Raw genomic sequence first — 23,599 nt, 5'->3', positions numbered from 1 at the left:
ATGTAAAGCAAACAAAATCTTTTTTATTCAATGACTTGAAACACTCTTTTCTTTCGATCTGTGCTTGGTTATAGAGCAAATCCCAAAAAGCTCAGTAAAATATATATCAGATCAAAACATTATCTCACCAATTACATCAGCAAAACAATGGATCAGTTTATTTGGGGCGTTTTCCTTGCAAAACGTACATAATACAAATTTGGCAGTGAGAAAATGCAGACAAGGAAGCTACAGAAAGGTAAAAAAAACCCAAAAAAACACAAGTCAGATGTTATATCAAGGCCACGCACCACAGCAGTGCAGCCGTGAGGAGTATAGCTGGAGAATGGAGCGATATTCCTGATCTTAGGAGACCTGCAATGATGTAATTATAACAGTTACGCGTTGTATAATCCAATAAATATATAAAACACAGAAAATAACTCTAAGATAAGTGAGCCTATCTAGCTGTCATCTGCTCAGTTATCCTGTACATGAGCAAACAATTAATAAACTCAATATATATCTATTCTATTTTAGTATAAATCTACTAGCATGCTATCACGAATGCCGTTCTCTGATTGGCTATGCTGCTCACTATCTATCCTGTGATAGTGAATAGCGTAGCAGTGTGCTTTTGTTAACAAAATGACGGCCCCCTCTTGGCGTTTTTGAAGTGTCTGTGAAAAGGATTTAGATTAATTAAGTTTTGAACGACTAGTAGATTTATACTAAAAAAATTAGATTATTCGCTCTCGATTTCGATCGCGCGATAGAAATCTCGAGCTCATAATTAATTTTCTAATACTTCATCCTATTTTGGCATTCACTGTTTCGATAACATTCGACTATTTTTACTGCTAATTTTTGCAACAGACCCCTCATAGCAACTCTCCTATCTGTGCTTGTCTCACCTTCACTTGGTTGACACGTATAGTCCAACCCCAGAAAGAATCCTCTTCTGCACAGGCACTTTCCGTTTTCACAATAAGAGTTCTCATCACACTCCGGAGTGCAAATTTCTAGAGAGAATAGAGAATATAATTTATTTAGCCCATCATTTTAATTTCCTCCTCACAGAAAATGCACAGACGCTAGCAACGGACGGTATTGACACATTAGTCGAGAGAAATTGAGCAGGTAGAGGTTTGACTGTGCGAATTTATGTATAGTATCGAGTGATGCAACGAGGTTTTCATAACCTTTAAATTTTCTTCTCATCTCAAGCTGGACCCAATCAACCTCTTTACAAGTTATGCCAAGACCATCTGATTAGTATTTGAAATTTTAAACTAGATTACGACAACCGCGCCTCCGTTTGAAAATGAGTTCACATTAAAGTGAATTGCATTTGGTATGTTATTTGCTGAAGCAGAATAAAACAGACAGTTGGTCATCACACCATCCAGCCGGCCGCCGCCACTACAACTATTGTTCTTTCTAAACGCTTAGTTTAACTTAGGTTCAAGCAAAGTAAAATGAAGTATAATGTGTTACCTGAACATGTTCCTTGCGCGGTCTTTTCAAATCCATCTTTGCACGGGCAATCATAACCACCATTCTTGTTTTTACACCTTGAAAACTTCGGACAGGAATAAGTTTCTTCCTCGCATTCGTCAATATCTAAGGCAAACAACATAAATGCAACAGAAACCGTAATGAAGGGCTACTACTGTATGCCAAGCCAATAGACTCCTGTCGAGGTGTTTCCCATTTTCACAGTTTTTAAAAACATACCTAGAACCCCTGAAAAGTACCTAGAAAACAGTTTAGTAGTAATATATAGATCAAGCCAAACTTAAAAGCGGAGCTCGTTGTTACGCCGCAAAATGTAATAATCGCCACAGAATGTAATATCAACGCAAAATGTAATAAGAATCGCCGCAAAATGTAATAACATTGACGCAAAATGTAATAAAAAAGAAAACGCAAAATGTAATAACTTTTCAACGCAAAACGTAATAACTTTTCTAACGCATGTATTGTAATAAGGCAAAATGTAATAATTTTCGAACGACATGTACGATATCTTGAAACCAGTATTATGACTCGACCAACGTTATCCTAACATTAACGTAGGTAATACTGTGACATGTAGGTAAATTGAATATTTGGCTCAATTTGATGTACAGGTTTTGTTTCGAAAAAAAATGTGCGATAGCTTTCAGTTTGAAAGCTCTGTGGATCGGAATCAGGTGGAATATCAGGATGTAACCCCATCATACTTTCACAATCTTTAACTCCAGAGATAGTGTTTTGAATACGCACCAGGTTGTTGTTGAGGGGTGCGGTGATTGGAATATGTGGGTACAGTCAACTCAAAACTTAGAAAATTTTTACGCGGCGCTTATTCGAAACATATAATCTTTGGTGTTGAAGATTGTGAAAGTATGAAGGGGTTACAAGCGATGTACCAACTGATTCCGCCCGTACACCAAGTTGAACCAAATGGTAGGGTTCACCTACGTTAGGATAACGTTGGCCGAGTCATAATACTGGTTTCAAGATATCGTACATGTCGTTCGAGAGTTACATTTTGCGTTATTACAATATGCGTTAGAAAAGTTATTACATTTTGCTTTGAAAAGTCATTACATTTTACGTTGACCTTTTTATTACATTTTGCGTCAATGTTATTACATTTTGCGTTAGTATTACATTTTCCGGCAATTCTTATTACATTTTGTGTTAATATTACATTTTGTGGCGATTATAACATTGTGGCGTAACACTCGTGATTAAATAATTAACTGTAAATGAAAAAAAGAACATTTTTCCCTGGACCAGAAACTCAAAAAATAATCAATTGTAAGCATATGATTGTTCAGTTTGTAGTTTCACTCTTTTTTTCTAGTTACATTCTAACAAACCGTACCTAATGAGTGTACCCAAGAGAGTAGAGATTACGTACGCACCCAATATATCAGGAACTTTCCAAGAAACGATTGTGCAAGGAATATGTCGGAAGAAAAGTCAACAACGCGTCAGGGTTTAATTTGCGCCGATATTTAGCATTTGTATGTACTCCCTCCCTTTCCCCCAGATGAATAACCTCGGTTGAGTCCACGATCCAATTGAAAACCCAGTACCTGGTCAGCGGTCGACTTCAAAAAATACGTCACCTCGATGAGCTCTTCACCTAAGCCCGCGATATGGTCACGTGGTACTGGTCAGCGGATACATGAAGGTCCATTATCAAAGACGTACCTATGGTAATGGTGGTACTCTCTTATTTTTCAAGGTATGGGGCTTGGCGTACAGACGTACGTATGGACAGTCACGTGAACAACCAAAATTTTTGAGATTGATGGTTTCCCAAATTTTCCCAGGTATGGGGCTCCGCTCGCATCGGTTAGGTATATATTTATTAATAATAATAATAATAATAAAATATTTATATAGCGCCAATATCCTAAAAGTTCAAAAGCGCTTTACAGTTAGAAATATTAAAAACACTTAAGACAAATAAAGTAAAAATAAAAAAATGTCGCTAAAAAGTTATAAAAATGCTTTCTTAAAAAGGAACGTTTTTAGTTTATGTTTAAAAAGGGACACTGAGGAGCTGTTCTTGATGTCAGACGGAAGAGTGTTCCAAAGTGTAGGAGCTGCTACAGAGAAAGATCTTGCGCCATATGTTTTCAAATTGAAGTGCGGAATGGAAAGAAGTTCTTTAGAAGATGAACGTAGCTGACGAGACGGAGTGTAAGGAGTGAGAAGATCACGAACGTATGAAGGTGCCAGATCGTTTAGGGCCTTGTACGTGATGAGTAGAATTTTAAAGATGATACGATAGTTAACAGGAAGCCAGTGGAGATTAAACAAAATAGGTGTGATGTGTTCGTGTTTTCTAGAGAGGGTGATGAGACAAGCAGCGGCATTCTGGACGTGCTGTAACTTTTTTAAAAGACAGTTTGGTAAGCCATAGAGTAGAGAATTACAGTTATCCAGTTTTGAAGAAACAAACGCATGAACAAGTATTTCAGTGGTGGTCGATGACAGGTACTTCCTTATATTGCTGATATTACGGAGATGATAAAAAGATGATTTGCAAATACTTGCAATATGTTCATTAAAACGAAAATGATGGTCAAAAATGACACCGATGTTTCTTGCTTTCTGTGACGAGCAGATGGTTTCATCGACGACAGAGATTTCTTGAAGGGTTGGTCTCGATAGATGTTTTGCGGAGATCACTAGAAGTTCAGTCTTATCCTTGTTAAGTTTAAGACGATTAATCAACATCCAGTGATCAATCTCACGTACACAGCGCTCGATGTTGGACACAGCTAAATCCTTATCACTGGGTATAGTTGGCTGAAAGGACAGATAAAGTTGTGAATCGTCAGCATAAAAATGATAACTCAAGTTGAAGTTTTTTACAATGTCTGAAAGGGGTGAAGTGTAAAGAACGTACAAAATGGGTCCCAACACTGATCCTTGTGGAACACCACATTGAAGAGCATGATCTGAGGAAGCTGCACCATCAACAGAGACATACTGCATGCGATTGGACAGATAAGATTTAAACCATAGTAACGGCTTGCCAGTAACTCCAAAGCGCTGTTGTAGACGGAAGAGGAGAATATCATGGTCAACAGTATCGAAAGCAGCAGAGAGGTCCAAAAGTAATAAAATTACCGTTCTACGTTTATCAATTGCTGTGAGGATGTCATTATGCACGCGAATGAGAGCCGTTTCTGTGCTATGATACTGTTTGTAGGCAGACTGTAATGGCTCATTCAGGTTGTTGTTGTTAACATAGGAGATCAGTTGGTTAGCAACCAACTTCTCAATTGCTTTGCTGAGAAAAGTAAGATTCGAAACAGGGCGATAATTTGAAAACTGCGTGTGATCCAGAGAAGGCTTCTTAAGAAGAGGACGTAGCATAGCAACTTTTAATTGAGAGGGTTATTGTGGATTTTACTATATTTTTTGTGGAATACGTTGACGGGAGACGTCACAGGACTCAAAGGCTTTTGCTTTGATCTCATGTATAAAATGCTGCAGATTGTAATATACTACAAGTTTGACATGTTTGTCAGTGATGCCATGTTCTTTGTTTGCGCTGGTTGGTCTAACCGGTTTGACAGCTTTTTCAATTGAATTAATGTTTTCACATGAATTATCCACGACAACAGAGTCAATTATATAGAAACAATGACGGAAAAAAGCCCTGACCGGTGCTTACCATACTACTCAGTTTAGTTTGTCAATTTTTTTTGTTTATGCCGGTTGGTTTAACCGGTTGGACAGGTTTTTCAAGTGAATTAACATTGTCACAAGAATTATCCACGACAATTAGTAAATTATATAGAAACAGTGACGGAAATAAGTCCTCACCGTTGCTTACTATACTACTCAGTTTAGCTCTTTCTCTTTCACATGATGACTATCCTTTGATAATTACCTATACAGCTCAGTTGGGTTTTTTTTGAGCGATATCCTTGGCGACAACTGCAAGAATACGATCCCACTGAGTTCATACAGAGCATGTTCTGGTCACATGAGCCGTTGAACGCACACTCGTCAATATCTGCATTACAAGAAAAAAGAAATGTTAGAGATAAAAATAAGAAACCATCAGCCTTGGATGACTAAGGACGTTAGTGTTATTAGCTGGAGTAGACGGATGAAGCTGTTAATAACTTGGCGACTGTGATTATTCTGAAATAGTATATCTTTGTAAATTGTTGTAAAGACAATATAACTGATAATTCACAATTTTAGTTTGAGCTCGGTCATGGACTCATCATTTCGTTACAAAAACTTTGCACTCAGATTTTCTTGCACCACCGGCCTTTGGCACTTCCATGGATTTCTTTCTATTGAGCATCTTCCCTGGCCATTTTTCTTTGATCGGAAATGCGATCGACACGAGAAACGTTGTAGCTATGTGACCACGCTCTTTATATGACAAAATATCCAGAATTTTAAGACTTGGTACAAAAATTAGCACGATTTACTATGATTGTAATAATTTAAGAATCTGATCTGCGCCAGTTAATTTTTGTACGGACTAGTGTGTTACACTTGCCATAACATTCCTTCTCTCTGCCATCGAAGGTAAAACCGGCTTTTGGGCAAATACACTGGAATGATCCTATGGTATTGTTACACACTGCCTCGCCTCCACAACGCTGCCTCTTTCCGCTGCATTCATCAGTATCTGTAGAAATAAATTGATCTTGATGTAACACGCTCTATGATAGGTTAATTAGCTGACAAAGTGTCTGTTTCCGTGACATTAACACACTAGGAGGGTCTGAATACGTTGGCATTTTAGAACAACTTAAGGAAAGAAGTTAGTTACTTTTGTTGTATCTGCTCGTTGAAAATCTCCCCGGCGGGGGAAGGGGGGGACTCCCATATAAAAAGGACGGGGTGCTCGGGCGAAATTTTGAAAAGAACTCCTAAGAGGTACCTTACCTTAACCTTAAGCTTTGTGGGCGCGGCTTGAAATGTTTTTCACCCCTAACAAGGGGTACCAATTCTAAACAACACATTATATCCTGTCCTATTTGTTTGACTCAATAACCTAAAAGGCACAGTGAAAACTCCCGCTGTGGACCTGCTCCCTAAGACATACCAAAGCCGCGTTTTTAGCCCCCCTTAAAGGAACGACGAACCCCCCCTTTTTTTTTTCAAATGGGAGTCCCTCCCGGGGATATTTCTAGCACAATTAGGGATTACGAGGCTGAAACTATCTATAGAAATGTTTTCGGTAAGAAAATTACTCTCGTAAAAGAAAATTAATGGTTACAAATGCATTGTGAATTGTCTTATTCTAGGAACTGAACAAAGACATTTCCACCAAGACTAACTATAAAACAACTTAAGACAACAACTCAGGGTTTGGAGCTTTAGCGACCATTTATTAACATCAACATAGTCTAATCTTTAGAAATTAAAACAAAACATGAAATTAGTTAAATATCCACTAAATCCGACAACACAGACACTCACCATAGCAGTTCTTTCCATCATTATCTTTACTCTCGTAACCATCAATACAGTTGCACTTGAATGATCCGATCGTGTTGGTGCACGCTGAGTTTAAACCGCAGATTTTTTTATCTAATTCGCATTCATTCTTATCTGTATCGAAACAAAGCCGATGCTTTAGTTAATAAATTCATGGTAGGAATCTAGTGCTATTTCGTTTTTTGTCCTTATTACATCAGTTTTGGCCATTTGCTGACATAATTCCAGGAGGGCCGCTTTTGAATGGTATTACGTCATTGACACGATGTGAATTCGCAGTGTGCCACGTGACCACTCCGTAGATAATAATTTTCTAATCGTTTTCATGGCGATACGAGAACCCCCTAATAAAACGTCAATGCTAAACAACATTGAAAATTTGACATTTTGTATGCTTAAATTAAGCGGAATGTATTTTCAAGTCCTAGCCTTTACTTGGCCCTGTATAGGCATGATCTTACCGTTAACTTTTCCATCAGTACAATAAAGATAATTAACGCCTACTCACCGACACATTGCTTGGCCTTGAAATGAAATCCCTCCGTGCAGTCACACAGATGTGTCCCTTTGAAGTCTTTGCAAAATTGGTTCTGCTTGCAGTCTTTGTCATCTGAGCATGTTTCTAAGCCTTTTTAAACATTAGAAAAAAAATAGTTTTAGCATATTGCCCAGACCCGTTTTACGTTTTGATGTTAACTAGAGAATTTTAATTTTATTCCACTAGAAATTATACATCATCAAATCAAAGAGCAAATACGCCAAAGGCAATATGTAGATTACTTGCTCAAGCTGCAGAACGGAATCTATACACAGCTTCATCCAGTAGCGTACAAAGAAATAGGAAATCAATCACCAACTATTTTATAAACTGTATTGACTTTGTGGTTTCTGTCTAATTCACCTCCTTAAGAACAGTGAACTTAACTTACGAAAGCAAAATGTCCGACCATCTCCACCGTATCCATGGTTACACGTACACTTGTAAGAACCAATTCCGTTGGAGCACGAGGCTTTCTCGTGACACGCCTTGCTATTACTTGAGCACTCATCAATATCTGATGTATAACATAACGAGAAATTTGTTATTAAAATAGCCGTCATCATTTAATTACACAGCCCCCAGAGGAAAACGTTGAAACGGTTTCTCCTCGGTTACTGTTATTAGTGGTGCAAGCAGAATTAGAGCCTTCGTTTTCCGAAGATTTACTTGTGTAGCGACTATTTGTAAACGACTTCCTAACATCTTTACACTGCCGTAATCAGAGTTTCCAGCTGAAAGTTGTGAATATTGTTATGAAGACGTATCAAATTTAGCGAGTGTGTGGAATACAATTTCATTTTGTAATGTCACAACTGAATAGCTAGGCGTATAACACAATAAAATTGTATTGTATTGTATTCTTATAAAAAACGATTTAGAAAAACATTTAAGCGGGAAACTTAATGTAAGTAGAGTAACATGACGTTTCGACGACTTCACGTCATCATTGTCGAATGAATAAATAAAAAATAACGGGAAGGCATATTTATTGTCACAGCAGAGAAATACCTCCCAAAACTAGAAGTAGGTTTATGCGTAATATTTGCTCTTCTGTATATCCTTATCGTAAATTAGTTCCGCATTTTACTTAGAATTGTAATCTTATCGTTACCTACAGGGAATGTCATAAGAACACCCCTCTGTAACAGACCTGATGGAACTTGGTTGTTCACCAGGTTTTTAACAAAAACTCTACCAGGGTAGACAAAAGCCTACCGGATCACCAGGGAGGCCAATGACTTTTTAAAATCTAACCATATATGTATTTATTATATGGCTAGCTCCGTGAGCGGGCAAGATGAATCAAATCCTGCGCTGTGGTTGGCTACCCGAGCGGACAAGATTGAGCTATCTTGCCCGCTCGGGACTACCCGCCGCGTTCCGGAAGCCATATAATAAATCCTTTATTGCCCAAGCTTGTTCGGTCAAGATCGCTGGATATTGGCCTCGTTCTTTTTTTGCTAGTTTATGGACCTCGACTCCGTCTTGATACACGTAGAAAAAGAACTTGGCCAATATTCAGCCATCTTGACCTCACACATGGTCAATAACCCATACATACATGCAAAACTGTGTGACCCAGTATTTAACATACCATGTTTGATATATATGGCAAGAAACGTATTGAATTAAATTTTGAAAGCAAGTGAGGCTACTTATATAGGAGTTGTTTATCACCAGTAGAAGCCATTTAAGCAATAATCTGAAAGTCTTTGTCTACCAAAGTATAAAAATAATTGACCTGTCTTGACATGTTACTATTCCAGTACTACAGTGTAGTACTTAGAACAGTCTTAGATTAACGTTTTATCACGCATTCGACTGAATGGAAGCACTAACTTTGCTTGACACAGTTTCCAACTCCAACAAAACAGTATAAATTGTACGTTCCTTTAAGAAATGCATGAATGCCGCCCATGTGGAACTCAGATTTTTACGTACCAAGAGTAAGAACTGTTAAGTACGGGAAACATTCCCTTCGCTTCCTTGGGCCATTGATGTGGTCGAAGTTAGACAATAGGGACAAGAAAGAAACGTCTTTGCAGCGATTTAAGGCGAACATCAGGGGAAGGGACCTCAGTGGACTTGTCGGAGGCGACACATGCAAAGGGTGTCACCTTTGCAACTCTTGAGCCGTAAACACTAGTTATAAGTATTATAGATATAGGTTCGATATTCCGTATTCTAAAGTAGTATCTTAACTGTAGGAATTAGATGTAAATACAAAGAGTGTGCGAAAATGTAGTATAATTTAATATAAATAGACCAGAATCGTTTTTATACTTATATTATATTTTAATTTTAACAGTATCCCCGATTAGTAAGCTTAAGGCTAGCTAGAAGACTATTATTATTATTATTATTATTATTATTATTATTATTATTATTATCATCATCATTATCATTATATAATTGGAGTTTAAGGTCATTGAGAAGATAGAAAAATTGAACATTTTTACGACGTGAGAGACCACAGGCTTCTAAAACTTTGCCTTTAAAGGCAGCAAACGAAGCAGCACAGCTCGAGGTCAAGGAGAAAAGGACAGGAATTCGACTGTCATTCTCATCCATCCTTACAAGGGCAGTGAAAATGACGTCTTGTTCTCGGGCTCTTCGCTTAGGGACACGGTCAGTACTCTTCCGTGATTGCCTGTGCTTTTTCGTTTTCCTTTCCTTTCTGACTATCTTGCGTTTGTAACCTGATTCTTCTATCGCTTTTTCGTTTCAATCGTGTCACATGTGTCGGAAGAATCCCAACAATCTTTAACATGTTTCTGCCACTTCCTCCTTTTAGCTCGCCTTGAATACTCGTTCCTGGCCTCGGAGGAAAACGAGGAAGATCGAGAAGTTTCACTGCTTGTGCTGCTATCAGAAACATGTTCAGAATCTCCACATTTATCCGACCCATCCGCCAGTTTCCTTCACGAGCCGGTCAGTGGTAAGAGCCCGCACGATTTTGGCCAGCGGGAACCAATAGAAAGAGACAAATTGCGCATGTTTCTTAAGGGCCCATTAAGTGATCTTTTCGAGCCATTGCTAAGGAAAATTTATTCTCATATAACCTCATCATTTTTAGTTAGTTCAGAGTTATTTCATGTGTTTTAACTTTTTTATGATCAGTGATGACGTCATTAGGCCACGCCAATAGTCATGTGACTAATACAGAAAAAATGCAAGGGCTCCAAGCGAAATTACTTTATCAGAACTATTTTCATTGATTTAAAGTGCCTATGAAGTAAAAAATAATTGCTGCTTATTTGAAAGGCTTTTCAAAGTAAAGAAGAATGGCGTTTCCCTTTTTGGAATATCTTTTTTCGTTCTAGCGATATTTACGTTTTTGTATTATGCAAATGAGGAAAGTGATGACGTCATAGGTGGTTCCACTTTAACAGTAAAACACTGAATCAAGAATATCTCTAGAAGTATTGAAGTGGTGTTCTTCAAACTTGACACCACAAATGTGCATCACAAAAGAGACAGAATGACACCTTCTGTGTTGTTGCCATGGCAACGCTTTTGGTTCCAGTCTCTTTCTTTGAAAAACCAAATATGCCAATTTGCAACCCTTTGAGAAGGGACAGAGGGTCTTGCTCGGAACACACATGATTCCCATATTGTCTTAACTCTCCCCATTAGATTGTTGGGAGTGAATGATCCTTGTTTAAGATGAAATCTGGCAATGTTAGTTTTAATTAAAACAGGACCAGCGGCATAACTGTTGTCATGGCGACGGCACGACGGCTGTCATTTTGTTTTTTTGTGATTTACATTTCTGGTGCCAAGCTCAAAGAACACTGCTTTAATATTTCTAGAGATATTCTTGATTGAGTGTTGAACTGTTTTAGTGGAACCACCTATGACGTCATCACTTATAATACAAAAACGTGAATATCTCTTAAACGAAAAAACATATGCCAAAAAGGAAAACCCCATTCTTCTTTACTTTGAAAAGCCTTTCAAATCAGCAGCAATTATTTTTTACTTCATAGGCACTTTAATGTTTTATTTTAAATCCCCATTACGCTATGCAAAGATTTTGTTTCATTTCTGAAAGGTCAGATTTTGAGAGAATTTCAAAATATTGAAAAATTCGTAGTTTCCTGAAAAAAAAGCATGATTTCGAAAAAGGAATGCATAGCTATGTTTCTAACGTTGGCTTTAATCGAAACTCGTGGAAAAGGACTGGATTTAATGAAAAACCGCGTTTCCTTTGGCATTTAAAGAAACCGGAAGTGCGCCCGATATATATTGGAAGTTACCCTATCAGCGCGTGCGCAGTTTACACTACCAGTGCACTTCAGTAAGATCAAACGAAACCACACGGAGTTAGTTTTTCTCTTTCTGTTGCCCTTCTTTATGTGTCTTTCTCTTATTTTGTCTTTGCTTGTACTTTTTTTACTTTGTATTTTGTGAAACACAAAGAAAGACATCTAAAATGTAAGCGAATTTGCAAGTTATTCCACGCTCAGGCTAACGTTAGTTAGTGGAAGTGAAACTTCACCTCCTTAGCAACACGCGCGAGCACGCGCATGAATCGGTTAACGGGCCCTTAAGAGCGCTTCCCAAGCCCGCAATCCTTTTGTACAACAACATACCACAAGTAATACCCGATCCTTTAAAAAGTTTTGATATAACAGAAACAAGAACGGAATTCCAAACTCGTGAATTTTTCTTGCAGGAGAGCACGCCTCACCAGAGAAACTAAAATTCTACACCAGGGAGCAAGAAAATTTACCAGGGAGTTTTTAAAAAACCACCAGGTGCCAACTAGGGAGGTCAAAATTCCACCAGGGAGGGCAAAATAACCCACCAGGTCGGGTTTCACCAGGTCTGTTACAGAGGGGTGTATAAGATAACAATGTACGAATCTTAAATGCAGAATAATTACAAATTCATAAATGTTGACATAGAAAGGAACTTCTCTAAATCTTACGATTACTTATAGTCGAGCATTTCGTCTAATATCGGTAATTCATTCATATTACGTGTTGTCAGATATAAAATAGCATATTTTCAATTAACACCATTATTTACTTATATTTTGAGCAATTTCCTCGAACGTATCTTGAATGGAAGATCTAAACGTTTAACAATTTCCTTTACGGATGTTGGTATTGTTAAGACTTGACTTAGCTATTTATTTTGCTGTAAACCTTAAAGGTTACGTACCTGCCATTATTATCGCACCATGAGCATATATAAGCACGTACTGTACAACATTTGATTTACCACGATTTTACCACGATTTACCTTGATCACCTTCTAGGTGATCAAGGTAACTCAGGGTAAATCAGTGATTTACCCTGAGTTACCTTTGACCTATGTACTGCGAGGTTTAATCTACAATAAAGAAGACAAGAGAGGTCAAGATCTGTGAGAGTCCTTGTTGATTTAGTGTCCGGTTGATGAATGACAACGACCCGGTACCTTTGGCATTGAGTAACGAGTGCCGCGCAGCGAGCCTGTGCTCTTCCGAGCTTTCCTCAAGTCAAGTCCGTCCGCCCGTTGTCCGTGTACTCAACAGCATCCAAGCTGATAGCCCATATCCGTCCCTAACCGTGCAGTTCCGCACGGGAAACTTTGCGTTACATTGGTGGAGAATTCGGGTAAATCGTGGTAAATCGTGGTAAATCAAATGCTACGCATAAACCTACTTCTAGTTTTGGGGGGTGTTTCTCTAATGTGACAGACATTATAGTACTTAGCATAAAAAATTAAAAAATTTAAAAGAATTATAAAATTAGCAAGCGTTACGTGAATTTTATTTTCATAATACAATATTGTCACATAATTCCACCTTATTTCATATCATTTTTATAATTCCTTGACTTATTTCATTTTAATTTTAATGTAACTTATTTCGTAGTATTAGTACTGAAAAACCCCCATGGGGAGTGCTAATAAAATTTGTATTGTAAAACATTCGTTGCCGTTATTTTAATTTATTCATTCGACAATGATGACGTGAAGTCGTCGAAACGTCACGTTACTCTACTTACGTTAACTTTCCTGCTTAATTGTATTGTATTGCATTACATTACATTGTATTGTATTGAGTATTTATAAGAGCGATTTTTCAAAAATGAAATTACTGAATTGCCCAGCTATATTACGTTATTATTGAACGTGGAAGCCTGACACTTACAGTGGGACTACTCGGAGCAAGGCCACTCAGCAAATTCTTTGCAAATTGACCACTAGCATTTTAAGTTTTAAAATTGTTACAAATCAAACGGACAACAAATCTGTTGCCTTTGTAATGTATAGCTTGATTACATCGATAATTTGTTGGAAAACTTTTGTTAACCTCCACGATTTGTATTCGTTAAATTTGTGGAAAATTTGGTCTGGCGGCCTTGGTAATTAGTGACGTAGACGTCTGCGATGAATTGCATGGCAAAACTCGGCCTAAAAAAACTGTGGTAAAAGCACAGACCATCTGGAATGAGGCTGCAAGCTTTTACAGCAAAATGTCTTATGGCGCCTGCAAACGGTCGATGGACTAGTGACATCACTTGTGAGGTGTTTGGCGTTAACCATCTTGCCATAGTTCCTCAGCCCTTTTATCTATTTACGTAAAAACGTTTCACATCACAACGACTGCTTTGAAGCTGTTAATGTATGTTACTGTGTTTGTTCTAACTTGCTGGGTACTTAACTGTAATTGTTGAGTGAACGAAGGACTCAAACAAAGAGTGCGGCTTACCTTTACACTTAATTTTCGGGCCTGTCGCGTGACTTCGTTTGTCGCGTTCGTATCCTGGAGCACATTTGCAAGTGTAACCGCCTTCCTGGTTGACACAACTGGTGATGTTTGGACATTTGTTTAGTTTTCGACGTGAACATTCATCGATGTCTAAAATCAGATAACACATGCAGATGTCTCAACACAGTATTTGTGGTACCATACCAATCATTTTCAATCAGCTTTTTAACAGTCTTCCCTTAATCGGGTTGATACAAAAACTACACCAATAATTGAAAATAGATTGAAGTTTGGAAATATGTATTTCTTAAGGCAATCGATATTTCCATGGAAGCGATAAACAAAAAATTGAAAATCGGTAAAGTATGAATTTTGCGCGAACCGGACGTGATATGAGAAATCCCCCAATCCTCCAATCACCCATCAGTGGTACAAACCCAAGACTTACCTTCACATCGTTGAAGTCGGCCTTTGGAGTCATGAACAGGCTCATAACCTTTGCTGCATAAACATTTAAATGATCCGTCGGTATTTTGACAGAAAGATTCCTTCATCGGACATGAAATATGGTTTGCGCATTCATCGACATCTACAGATGTAAAAAGGAGAAAAGATTATAAAAATTAACAAACAAAATAAGAATTTTAAAGACCATGCAAAAACGAGGAAAAGCCGATATAAAATATGTCCAAAACTTTGTGCTGAAACCACACGCCTATGCCTCGGTTTCTACTTGAGTTTTTAACATTTCAAGTTCTTTCTTCTATAATCCATAAGAGATGAGACCACTGAAAAATGTGGCGGAATGGCTTAATATATCCCCCCCCCCCCCGCACTCCCGCAGCCCTATATTATTTTAAACTGATTGAGTTTCTCGCCGAATTTTTTAATGACAAGGATTCTTCTGACACCATTGTACATTTACCTTTGCATTCCTTTCTTGGTCCAGTCAGTTTGTATCCACCGTCACACTTACAGGAATATGAATCAGGAAGGTTTTTACACCTGTAGTTGTCAGGACAGACATCGGGCTTTTTACATTCATCCAGATCTACATAAAACAGAAATAAAGAAAATATAACAATCCTGGACACCATGTAATTACGGATGTTGTCTCTTTTGTTCAGAAATGACATTGGCACTTGAAGAAATGCTTTCTCTAAAACAAATATTTTAACATGCATGAGAACAGTGCGCTGTGTTTTACCACACCTCTGATCATTATCAGAACGGGATATGAAAATATATAACACAAGAAACACATTAATTTAGAATGTTACCTAGTAACGGCCCATTGTAGATTTCTACTTCGCGAAATTTAAGAATGGCATTTTTCCTTTTCAAGTCAAGGGTGACAAATCTTGCTTTGGTGTCTTTAGGTAGCGTTATTGTTTGAACTGTTTCCTTAGTTGGATTATCCAGTTTGGCGACATATTTGCCTTCACCAAAACCATTCTCACCATCATCTGTCAACGATAAACATGTAAAAAGTTACATTCAAGCCTTTTAATGGAATTTTTCGGAGAACCATGTAACTACTACACAAGGAAAAAAGGGGGTCAAAAGCAATGGAAAATGATGCGCAAAAAGACTGGTTTGCATTGGAAAATGAAGCAGAATTTTGTCTTCTAAGTTATCGTTAACTTTCAGGTGACAAATGGCGTTACTTTCCAAGTTGGGGGGGGGGGGGGGAGGGGGAGTCTACTGTAACTGATCGGTGATCTGTAACGAAGATGAAACTTGAAGGGGCAGTCCCGCAGAATAAATGATGGCATCCTCTTTTGACAGATTCAACTGATGATGTTATATAAAACTAGTAATTACGTACACTCTTCTGACTAGAGTCATACGCTTGCCTCCACACCTCTTCAAAATACTAATTAACACTTAGAATTAAATCATGCCAAAATCATCTAATACTAAAACGTCTTTTGATCGAAAAACACGAGGGAAAGTTAATTTTTTTTTTACAACACAGTGACCCCTTCCAGCGCTCCAACGGACCGTGGCTTGCATCTCACAGAGATTGATCCCTGTTGTAGCCTATTTTACAAAGGTTATACGGATGGAATGAAATTCAGAGTAGTTTCAGGTGTTGTCACCTCACCTACTCTGATCTCCAAATTCTTGAGTTTGTCTGGTTTGTAATTCACATCAGTCACCACACGCACCAGATGAACTTGACATATGGCCTTTAAATCAACGGACCACCATTGCTTTGTTGAAAAAGCCACGCCTAGAAGAAATATAAATTGACCGTTTTTGGGAATGTCAAACAGATCTCCGATTCTTTATTGCATTCTAAAAACAAATTCAAGAAAACCTTTCAAAGTAAAACCTACCAACCGGATTTCAGTAACCTACTAGTTCACTTCCGGATCAGATGCTCGTTCATCGCAGGGTCCCAGCAGCATGAAACTCGTTGGCAACTATTTATAGACAGGTGTTCAGAAGCACCGTGAAAATTAAGGGTTCTGCTCAAGAACACAAAGCAATGATTCCTGCCAGGGTAGAATCGAGGGTCCAGTGAATACTAATTATAGATTTCAAATAATTTTGGTCTAAAGAGAACATTTAATACGAATCTGATGTCTTCTTCACGTTCTCTTGAGTTTAATAGTTTGCTTGGGTATTTTCCAAGTCGTTGATTGTTTTCCTTTTCATATCAGTATACATTCCCGGCACTGTTGATAGTATTTTCTTACCTATATTTTGATCACATCCTCTATAGGAGTACTTTACATTTGTTCCGGATTTTGTGGGGCGCTGAGCAGCGAGGTTTACTAACAACAAAAATAACGGCGTTAAATAAATGTCCACTCAATTTCAAATCAATTAATTGTTTTGTCAATCCGTCAGACGGCCAGTCAGTCAGTCAGTCAGTCTGTCAGTCAGTTGGTCTGTCAATCAGTCCGTCAGGCAGGCAGTCAGGCAGTCCGTCGGTCAGACAGTTGGTCAGTTGGGCAGTCAATCGATCGGTCGATAGGTTGGTCAGTCAGTCTTTCGGTCAGTCAGTCAGTTGACCTGTTAGTCAGTCAGTCAGTCAGTCACTCACTCAGGCAGTCACTCACTCAGGCAGTCACTCAGGCAGTCCCTCAGTCAGTCAATCCATTGGTCATCAACATCGTGTTAGCGTACAACGTTTTGAAACTTATTATATGAAAAACTCTATATCATACAGAGAATCCATTGTTTGGAATCTTTTAAAACCATCCGCTGTCAGCACCAGAAATTATGCTTAAAGGGCAAAAAAGTCTCCCGCCCTGAGGAACTTGAACATTAGTGAAGAGTCCTCAAATTGACAATGATTTCGTCTTTTATTGAGTTCGTTCATATCTTTTTGCATTTTTCAATTTTCTATCATGTTATAACCAATTTTTACACAGCCCCATAAGCTATATTAGCTTTAAAACCCACCGCGTTATAAAAGAATGTTGTTGTTGTAGTTGTTGTTGTCAGTGAGCCAATCAATCAAGGGAGGTGGCGTGGTCGAGTGGTTTGGGATGCTGGATTTGAAATCTGGAGGTTCCTGGTTCAAATCCTCTTCCCTATCGCTGTCTCAATGAGCCAGTCGCTTGGTGGGTCATTCAGTCAGCCAGCTGGTCAGAAAATCTGTTGGTTAGGATGAAAGCACATGCTCACCTATCTTTGTCTGGAACACCTCCACCTCGCATAATGACAACTGGCTTCGGGGCCCTCGTGCCCACGTTATTCTCAAGAAGCTCCCCACAACAGGCTTCTTACATTCGAAGTAATTTGCTTCATGAGAATATTTAGGAAGAGTTGTGCAAAGATCTGTCTCCTTCCTGTCGTCTTTCCCTACAAAATGAAATTAATTCCTGTGATGATATTTATATCATATGTGAATAGAACACACAACGGAATATTTTCAAAGAACTCACGGGAACACACTAATGTATCCTAAATACATGATACTGGTCTATGATAACAACGAACCAAAGATTAATTAATAAACAGAAGACACAGAAAGACTTTGAAAGAACACACTCACCGACTAAGACGTCAAAGCGTTCCAGGTTCACAAAGCTCCGGTGTAATATAAACACCACAGAGACGCGCACGTTAGCTCCTAACTCCAGATGCCACCATGCATCTTCTTTTAGTGTCACGAAACATGTTTCCAGGTTTCCGTCATTAGCCAAGTGACTGGGAATCATGGATTTACCCCTGGAGAACTGCTTCAATGCGATGTTTGCTGCATCAAGGAAAGTGTGTATTATAAATATATGTACTTTATGGAAATGTAATTAGCGAAGTACGAAATATTCGACAATAAGCACTTAATGATTGGCCGTAAGGGAAACAGTGACTTTTGTTTCCCTGAGACCCTCCATGTTCCCCGAGGCGAAGCCGAAGGGAACATTGAGGTTGAGGGGAAACAAAACTCACTGTTTCCCGTGGGACCAGTCATTAGGTATTTTGGTATACCTCCCAACTCAAAAAGAGAGAAAAACTGCGAAGAACTCGTTTGCTTGACATCGGCCGGCTCACAAATTTGCCGCGGTGTCAAGGAGCACGACCTGATCACGTGTGAGTCGAAAGTTCAAGTTGCTGTTTCCCTACTGAGGGAGTCAGTGAGTTTTGTTCGCCCTAGGATGTTAGTGAGTTTTGACCCACCACACGTGACACGTTCCTCTCCAATCGAAAAACGTATTTCAGTTGGGAGGTATAACAATTAATTTTTTTGTAGCATAAACTGCCTCTAGTTAGGGACCTTTAGCGCTGAGAAACGGTTCGTGTACTGCAAAAGGCTACTCTTATTAAATTCTTATTGATGTCCTGAGTAATATCCGTTCCCAAAAATTTGATTCCGTCATTTTAGACAAGTGCGCATCGCTCAAATTGAATTAATTCGGCGATCTGTTTCAGAAGTCTTTTTGGATAACTTTATGTCCTTCTGTATTATGCAGTTTATTTCTTAACATTACCTACTCCATTTGGGATCCTTGAGATACCCCCGTTGATCATTTGCGACAAAGTGGCAAGTGCTGTTCTTGACAAAGTAAGATGCGAAAGGTTCATTTATTTGACTCTTACCGTATGTGTCGGCGTAAACTTCAACCTCACACAGACTGAGTATGGAGTCTGACGAGTCAGTCGATATTTTGACGACATTTCCATACACATAAAGCTCGTCACAACCGAAACTCAGCAGGCGGTTTTTCTCTATCTTTTTTTTAAAGCCGCACGGCGTATAATGTTCTCGGCTTGCCCGGGTATTTATGTCGCCTGATTATTAAAAATAAAATAAAAATAGGCTTAACGTGGTGGTCTATTCTGTAATATCATTCTTAACCACTCAACTAGTCTCTGGAGGTAATCACTTATATTATAATCACTTTCCTCGAGGAAAATACCTCAAAGCCCGAAGTAACGTGTGGAGGGTTGCAACTAATTTTGGAAGTTTCTAGGACTCTTGCTTCTGGCCTTCTCTTTATAAAATGAGTTCCGTGTTGTCTTATGGCTGTTGTGGGTCGATTTCATTTGCCGTTTCTTTATGACGGCAACACTTCGGTTAAGAATAACTTTCATCGGAATACTTATGTTGTTATTGTTAGTTTAGCTTAGGACAACAAGTTCATCAATTCTGATCACTCTTCCTCTAAAATGTTTACATCGTTTCCCACCAGTCTTTTCTAAAAGGGGCTATGTAACTATATTTTTCGTGGATAAATCGTGATATAGCTACGAGCGAGGAGGATTAAAACTTATAATCAGAAAAACAAACATGAAAAATATTTTCAGCTAATATTTACAAGATGCTTCGATCTTTACTGAAGTTCACTATAGTTACCTACAGACATCTTGACTCGCCTCAGGAAGATCGTTGAGGTCATAATACGAACCAAAGAGATAGGATGATAGTCGTCAAGTTTTACCATCAGCCATGGTTTGTATTTAGTCCGGGATCGGAAACAGGTATTGATATTACCATCAACCACAAGGCGTCCAACCGCGGCAACTTCTTTACATTCTTTTGTCTTACATCCAGCATAGTTATCAGTTGAGGATACGGTCGTGAACATGTTTGCTGCAACGTTCTGTTTACTGTGTCGTATTAGCGGTGCTAGCGAAGGACAGAATACGTTATCAGTTTTCGAGCGCGATATACGGCAAAACCAACTCCATTTGTAACCCACAACATATTGCTCCCTTCCTTAAACGGCGAGCGAGCGTTATCTCCCTCTTTTCGTTTAATCGATAAGAGTTATTAAGTGTGTTTGTGGATAATAAAGAAAGCATGGCGACATTTAGTCTATTTTTCTCTTTCTTCTAGATTTCAATGTTGGAATTTGACTGCATTTCACATTATACAGCCAAGCAAGCAGATATCAAGAAAACAAACATGCGCTCTTATTTACCTGGGCGTGGCTTCTTAATGCATTTCCCACCTGGAAATAGAACATTTCCAGCAAGTGGTTTTGAGTAAGGAACAAAGCCATAATCACACGCGCAGTGATAAGCGCCTGGCGAGAATGACGAGCATACGTTTCAATACATAATCTCGACAGAATGCACTGCATGGAAAAGTTCTATGCTTATCCCACAGAACGTAGTAAGAACAACAAATCCTGAAAATTTTAGCTCAATTGAATAAATGCTTCCCAAAATATTTTTCTTAAAGGCGAAAATAACTCGTTTTGAGAAAACGAGTTTTTAACTCACAATGACAGTACTTGACAAAATAAAACTTCAATACCTTAGGGTTCGAGTTCCGTGAAAAACAAAACGTCGAATTTCTTTCAGAATTTTAATTTAAGTCCCGCCTTGAGGTGGCTCTGAACCCTTCGCTCGCACGTATTTTCCCGTGCCTCACGTCAGCTACATGTATTTTGTGGAGATCTGCCTGGTTCAATGGATTGACTGGGTAGTTACTCTGGCTTTGGTTTTACGATCCTCATTCGAAAACGAATCCATTTATTGAAAATTTCCAAACTTCCTCTTAGCTAATACTTCATGTAAGCTGTACCACCTGCATTATGATGTATAAGTTATTAAAGGTAGAATAATTTCTAACTGCTGCTACATGTGGCTTGCCTTCTTAAACAGTCTTTGTCAGATGAGCACTTTGCTGGTACGGCTGAAACAGTAAACAATGGAAAGTATGGAGCACAAATAGGAAGGGAGAGATCTGGATAGAAAGTCGATTAAGAGATTTCTTTAGTCGCCATAAAAATGATTCAAATAAATATCTGTTTTTTAGTAGGGGTACTCGAACACGTGACACTTTTTTTGGGAGCGACTGCTGAATACCTTGATATCCTGCCACTATTGTTGTCGATTCCACTTGCGCACAAATTTTTAAAGAAAGAGAGTTAGAGTATTCTGCAGTTAAGCCGTTTTTTACATCTCTTTGGTGACTTAAGAGTGAAGCCTCTTCATATAATGTATAAGATTAGTGCTTTTACAGTGTAAACAAGCCAAAAACTTCTGATAATATAGAGGGTCTTTATTCTTTCTTCGTTAAAAAAAATATGTCTAGTGTTCATGGTTTGGGTGTCTTCACTGTAATTGACAAATAGCTATCATCAGTGTTTACACAGTTTTTGTTATTTATCTTCATTCCATTCCATTGTTTCATTCATTTAGAAACGCCTGGATCCTCGAACAATGTGCGAATAACTGGCGCAAGGCAGTTAGTCGTCGCACTCACCTCGCGCCCTCTCGCTTACGTGCCTCTAATTCAAATTAAGGATGTTCGCACTCATTGTTACTGGCCATCCTTTGTGCGCACGATATTCATGTCGCAACGTCACGTCACACATCAAGCGCGCGCACTGATAAAGAAAGATAAGCACGTATAGGGTTAGCACAAGGTGCGCTAACTTCGCCTGTAATTTATTCTCCTGGATGCCCGGTTACTCCCATTTTTCTTTTCGTAGATCATTTCCTGTCCCGATTTAATTTATTTTAAGAAAAAAAAATAGGAAATATCTGACCTTGAGAAGTTGCAAATATTCCGCTTTTCTTGCTCTCGTGTGACCGAAGTTTTCTTCGAATGTGGATTGGCAAGACTAATATGTATTCCTTTTCTAGGCCTAATCTACCTCAAGAAACGACATCAGCCCCAAAAGGTTACTTAATATACTTAGTTGAATACGAAGTATTATAGATAATGTAAGTAAGTAAAGTAGCTGTATAAGTATTGTAACTAGTGTATGTAACAATCATAATTCAAAAAAAAATTCTTAGTTGCGTTGAATTGAGTACGTTTACCTGATCTAAATTTCACTAATGCAGCTTTTTTATAACCGATGGTTGTAAGTTAACATCGTCTTAAAATAACGAAAACTTCTAAAATCGGACGGTCTTCAGCGCGCCTTATCTCGAAAACAAGCACGGTGACCCCCCAATTTTTTTTTAGCAAAAGTTGATCTTTACCATACTTCATGGTAAGCTTTACCAAAATCTGTTTGAGGGAACATTTTGCGCGCTTACCGCGTCCTTAAAACGACAGCACACGGACTTGTGCGCGAGCAGTAACGAACTTGTTTACATCGGTAGTTATGATGAAGGTGGAGAAGCAGGAAAATTAGTATTAAAAGAAGCAGAAAAATTAGTATTAAAGAAAACCCAGATCGGTGTAAGAAAAGTTTCTTAGCAGTATTTTTGTTGCATCAAGAACAGCAAAAACAAAACCTAGTCTGGGAAAACTCGAAAGGTCTCTAATAAACACTAAGGAAATCCATATATGTTTACAAAACTTACGATTTTTCAAAACAGAGCAGTGAAGTCCAGCAATGAAGAAACTGATCACCACGTAAGTGATAGTCCGTCTTGTAGCAGGTTCCATTTTCAGAGAAAGTTTGAATCCGTCCACCCATTCATACAGTCCACGTAAGTATTGCCATTACTGCACCGAAAAATGTGCGAAATTAACTTTTGTTTTACGTCATAATTAATGAATTATTTACGTCAATCATGTCAATCTAACCAATTACAACGCACATTTCCTGTTAGGGCCGTTTGTTCAAAAAGAACTGGCGTCAACGGGTTTTCATTTACAAGTTTATTGAAGAGCCCAAGTAATATAGTTTGCCTCCCTTTAAAAAAATTGTCTTTCCAAAGAAGAATTAAAATTTGGGGGTTAATGAGGCTGTGCCCTTGATATTTTGTCTATTTAGTAAAGGTTGATCTCTTCAGAATCAGTTACTATGCCTGAGAAACTATTCTTAAATATTGGAAAAAAATTAATTTAGTGGTATTTATATGTTAACGAGAAACACCATGATGTGAGGTTTATATGAAATAATTCATACATGAACTGCGGTTGTAGATGAAAGTGAAGAATGATCATCGCAGTTACTTTTCCAATTGAAGCAATTGGAAAGAAGAAGCCTGAAAAAATCAGGGCTTCAACGGATTATTTC

At 38.4% G+C, this 23,599-nt stretch overlaps 1 protein-coding gene across 1 annotated transcript in view; it reads right to left on the bottom strand.

Moving 5' to 3' along the window:
• Positions 1-131: 131 nt before the first annotated feature.
• Positions 132-23,599, bottom strand: part of LOC110040124 (uncharacterized) — a 26,957-nt gene continuing 3,489 nt past the window's right edge. The window contains exons 2-20 of the mRNA XM_089283620.1: positions 21,883-21,907; positions 21,247-21,309; positions 20,591-20,695; positions 20,023-20,295; positions 19,266-19,457; positions 18,220-18,423; positions 17,850-18,026; positions 16,826-16,990; positions 16,315-16,443; positions 15,488-15,673; positions 15,133-15,258; positions 7,890-8,015; positions 7,469-7,588; positions 6,943-7,074; positions 6,014-6,145; positions 5,387-5,512; positions 1,477-1,602; positions 894-1,001; positions 132-354 (exon numbers count right to left, since the gene is read on the bottom strand). Coding sequence (XP_089139746.1) covers positions 272-354; positions 894-1,001; positions 1,477-1,602; positions 5,387-5,512; positions 6,014-6,145; positions 6,943-7,074; positions 7,469-7,588; positions 7,890-8,015; positions 15,133-15,258; positions 15,488-15,673; positions 16,315-16,443; positions 16,826-16,990; positions 17,850-18,026; positions 18,220-18,423; positions 19,266-19,457; positions 20,023-20,295; positions 20,591-20,695; positions 21,247-21,309; positions 21,883-21,907 — 2,598 coding nt within the window. The 3' untranslated portion in view covers positions 132-271. The remainder of the gene's footprint in view (positions 355-893; positions 1,002-1,476; positions 1,603-5,386; positions 5,513-6,013; positions 6,146-6,942; positions 7,075-7,468; positions 7,589-7,889; positions 8,016-15,132; positions 15,259-15,487; positions 15,674-16,314; positions 16,444-16,825; positions 16,991-17,849; positions 18,027-18,219; positions 18,424-19,265; positions 19,458-20,022; positions 20,296-20,590; positions 20,696-21,246; positions 21,310-21,882; positions 21,908-23,599) is intronic.

The sequence above is a fragment of the Orbicella faveolata genome, unplaced genomic scaffold (assembly GCF_042242905.1).
Source record: "Orbicella faveolata isolate gen_17 unplaced genomic scaffold, um_ofav_v1 contig_12, whole genome shotgun sequence".
Taxonomy (NCBI): Eukaryota; Metazoa; Cnidaria; class Anthozoa; order Scleractinia; family Merulinidae; genus Orbicella; species Orbicella faveolata.
This window is presented reverse-complemented; position numbering and strand designations above follow the sequence as displayed.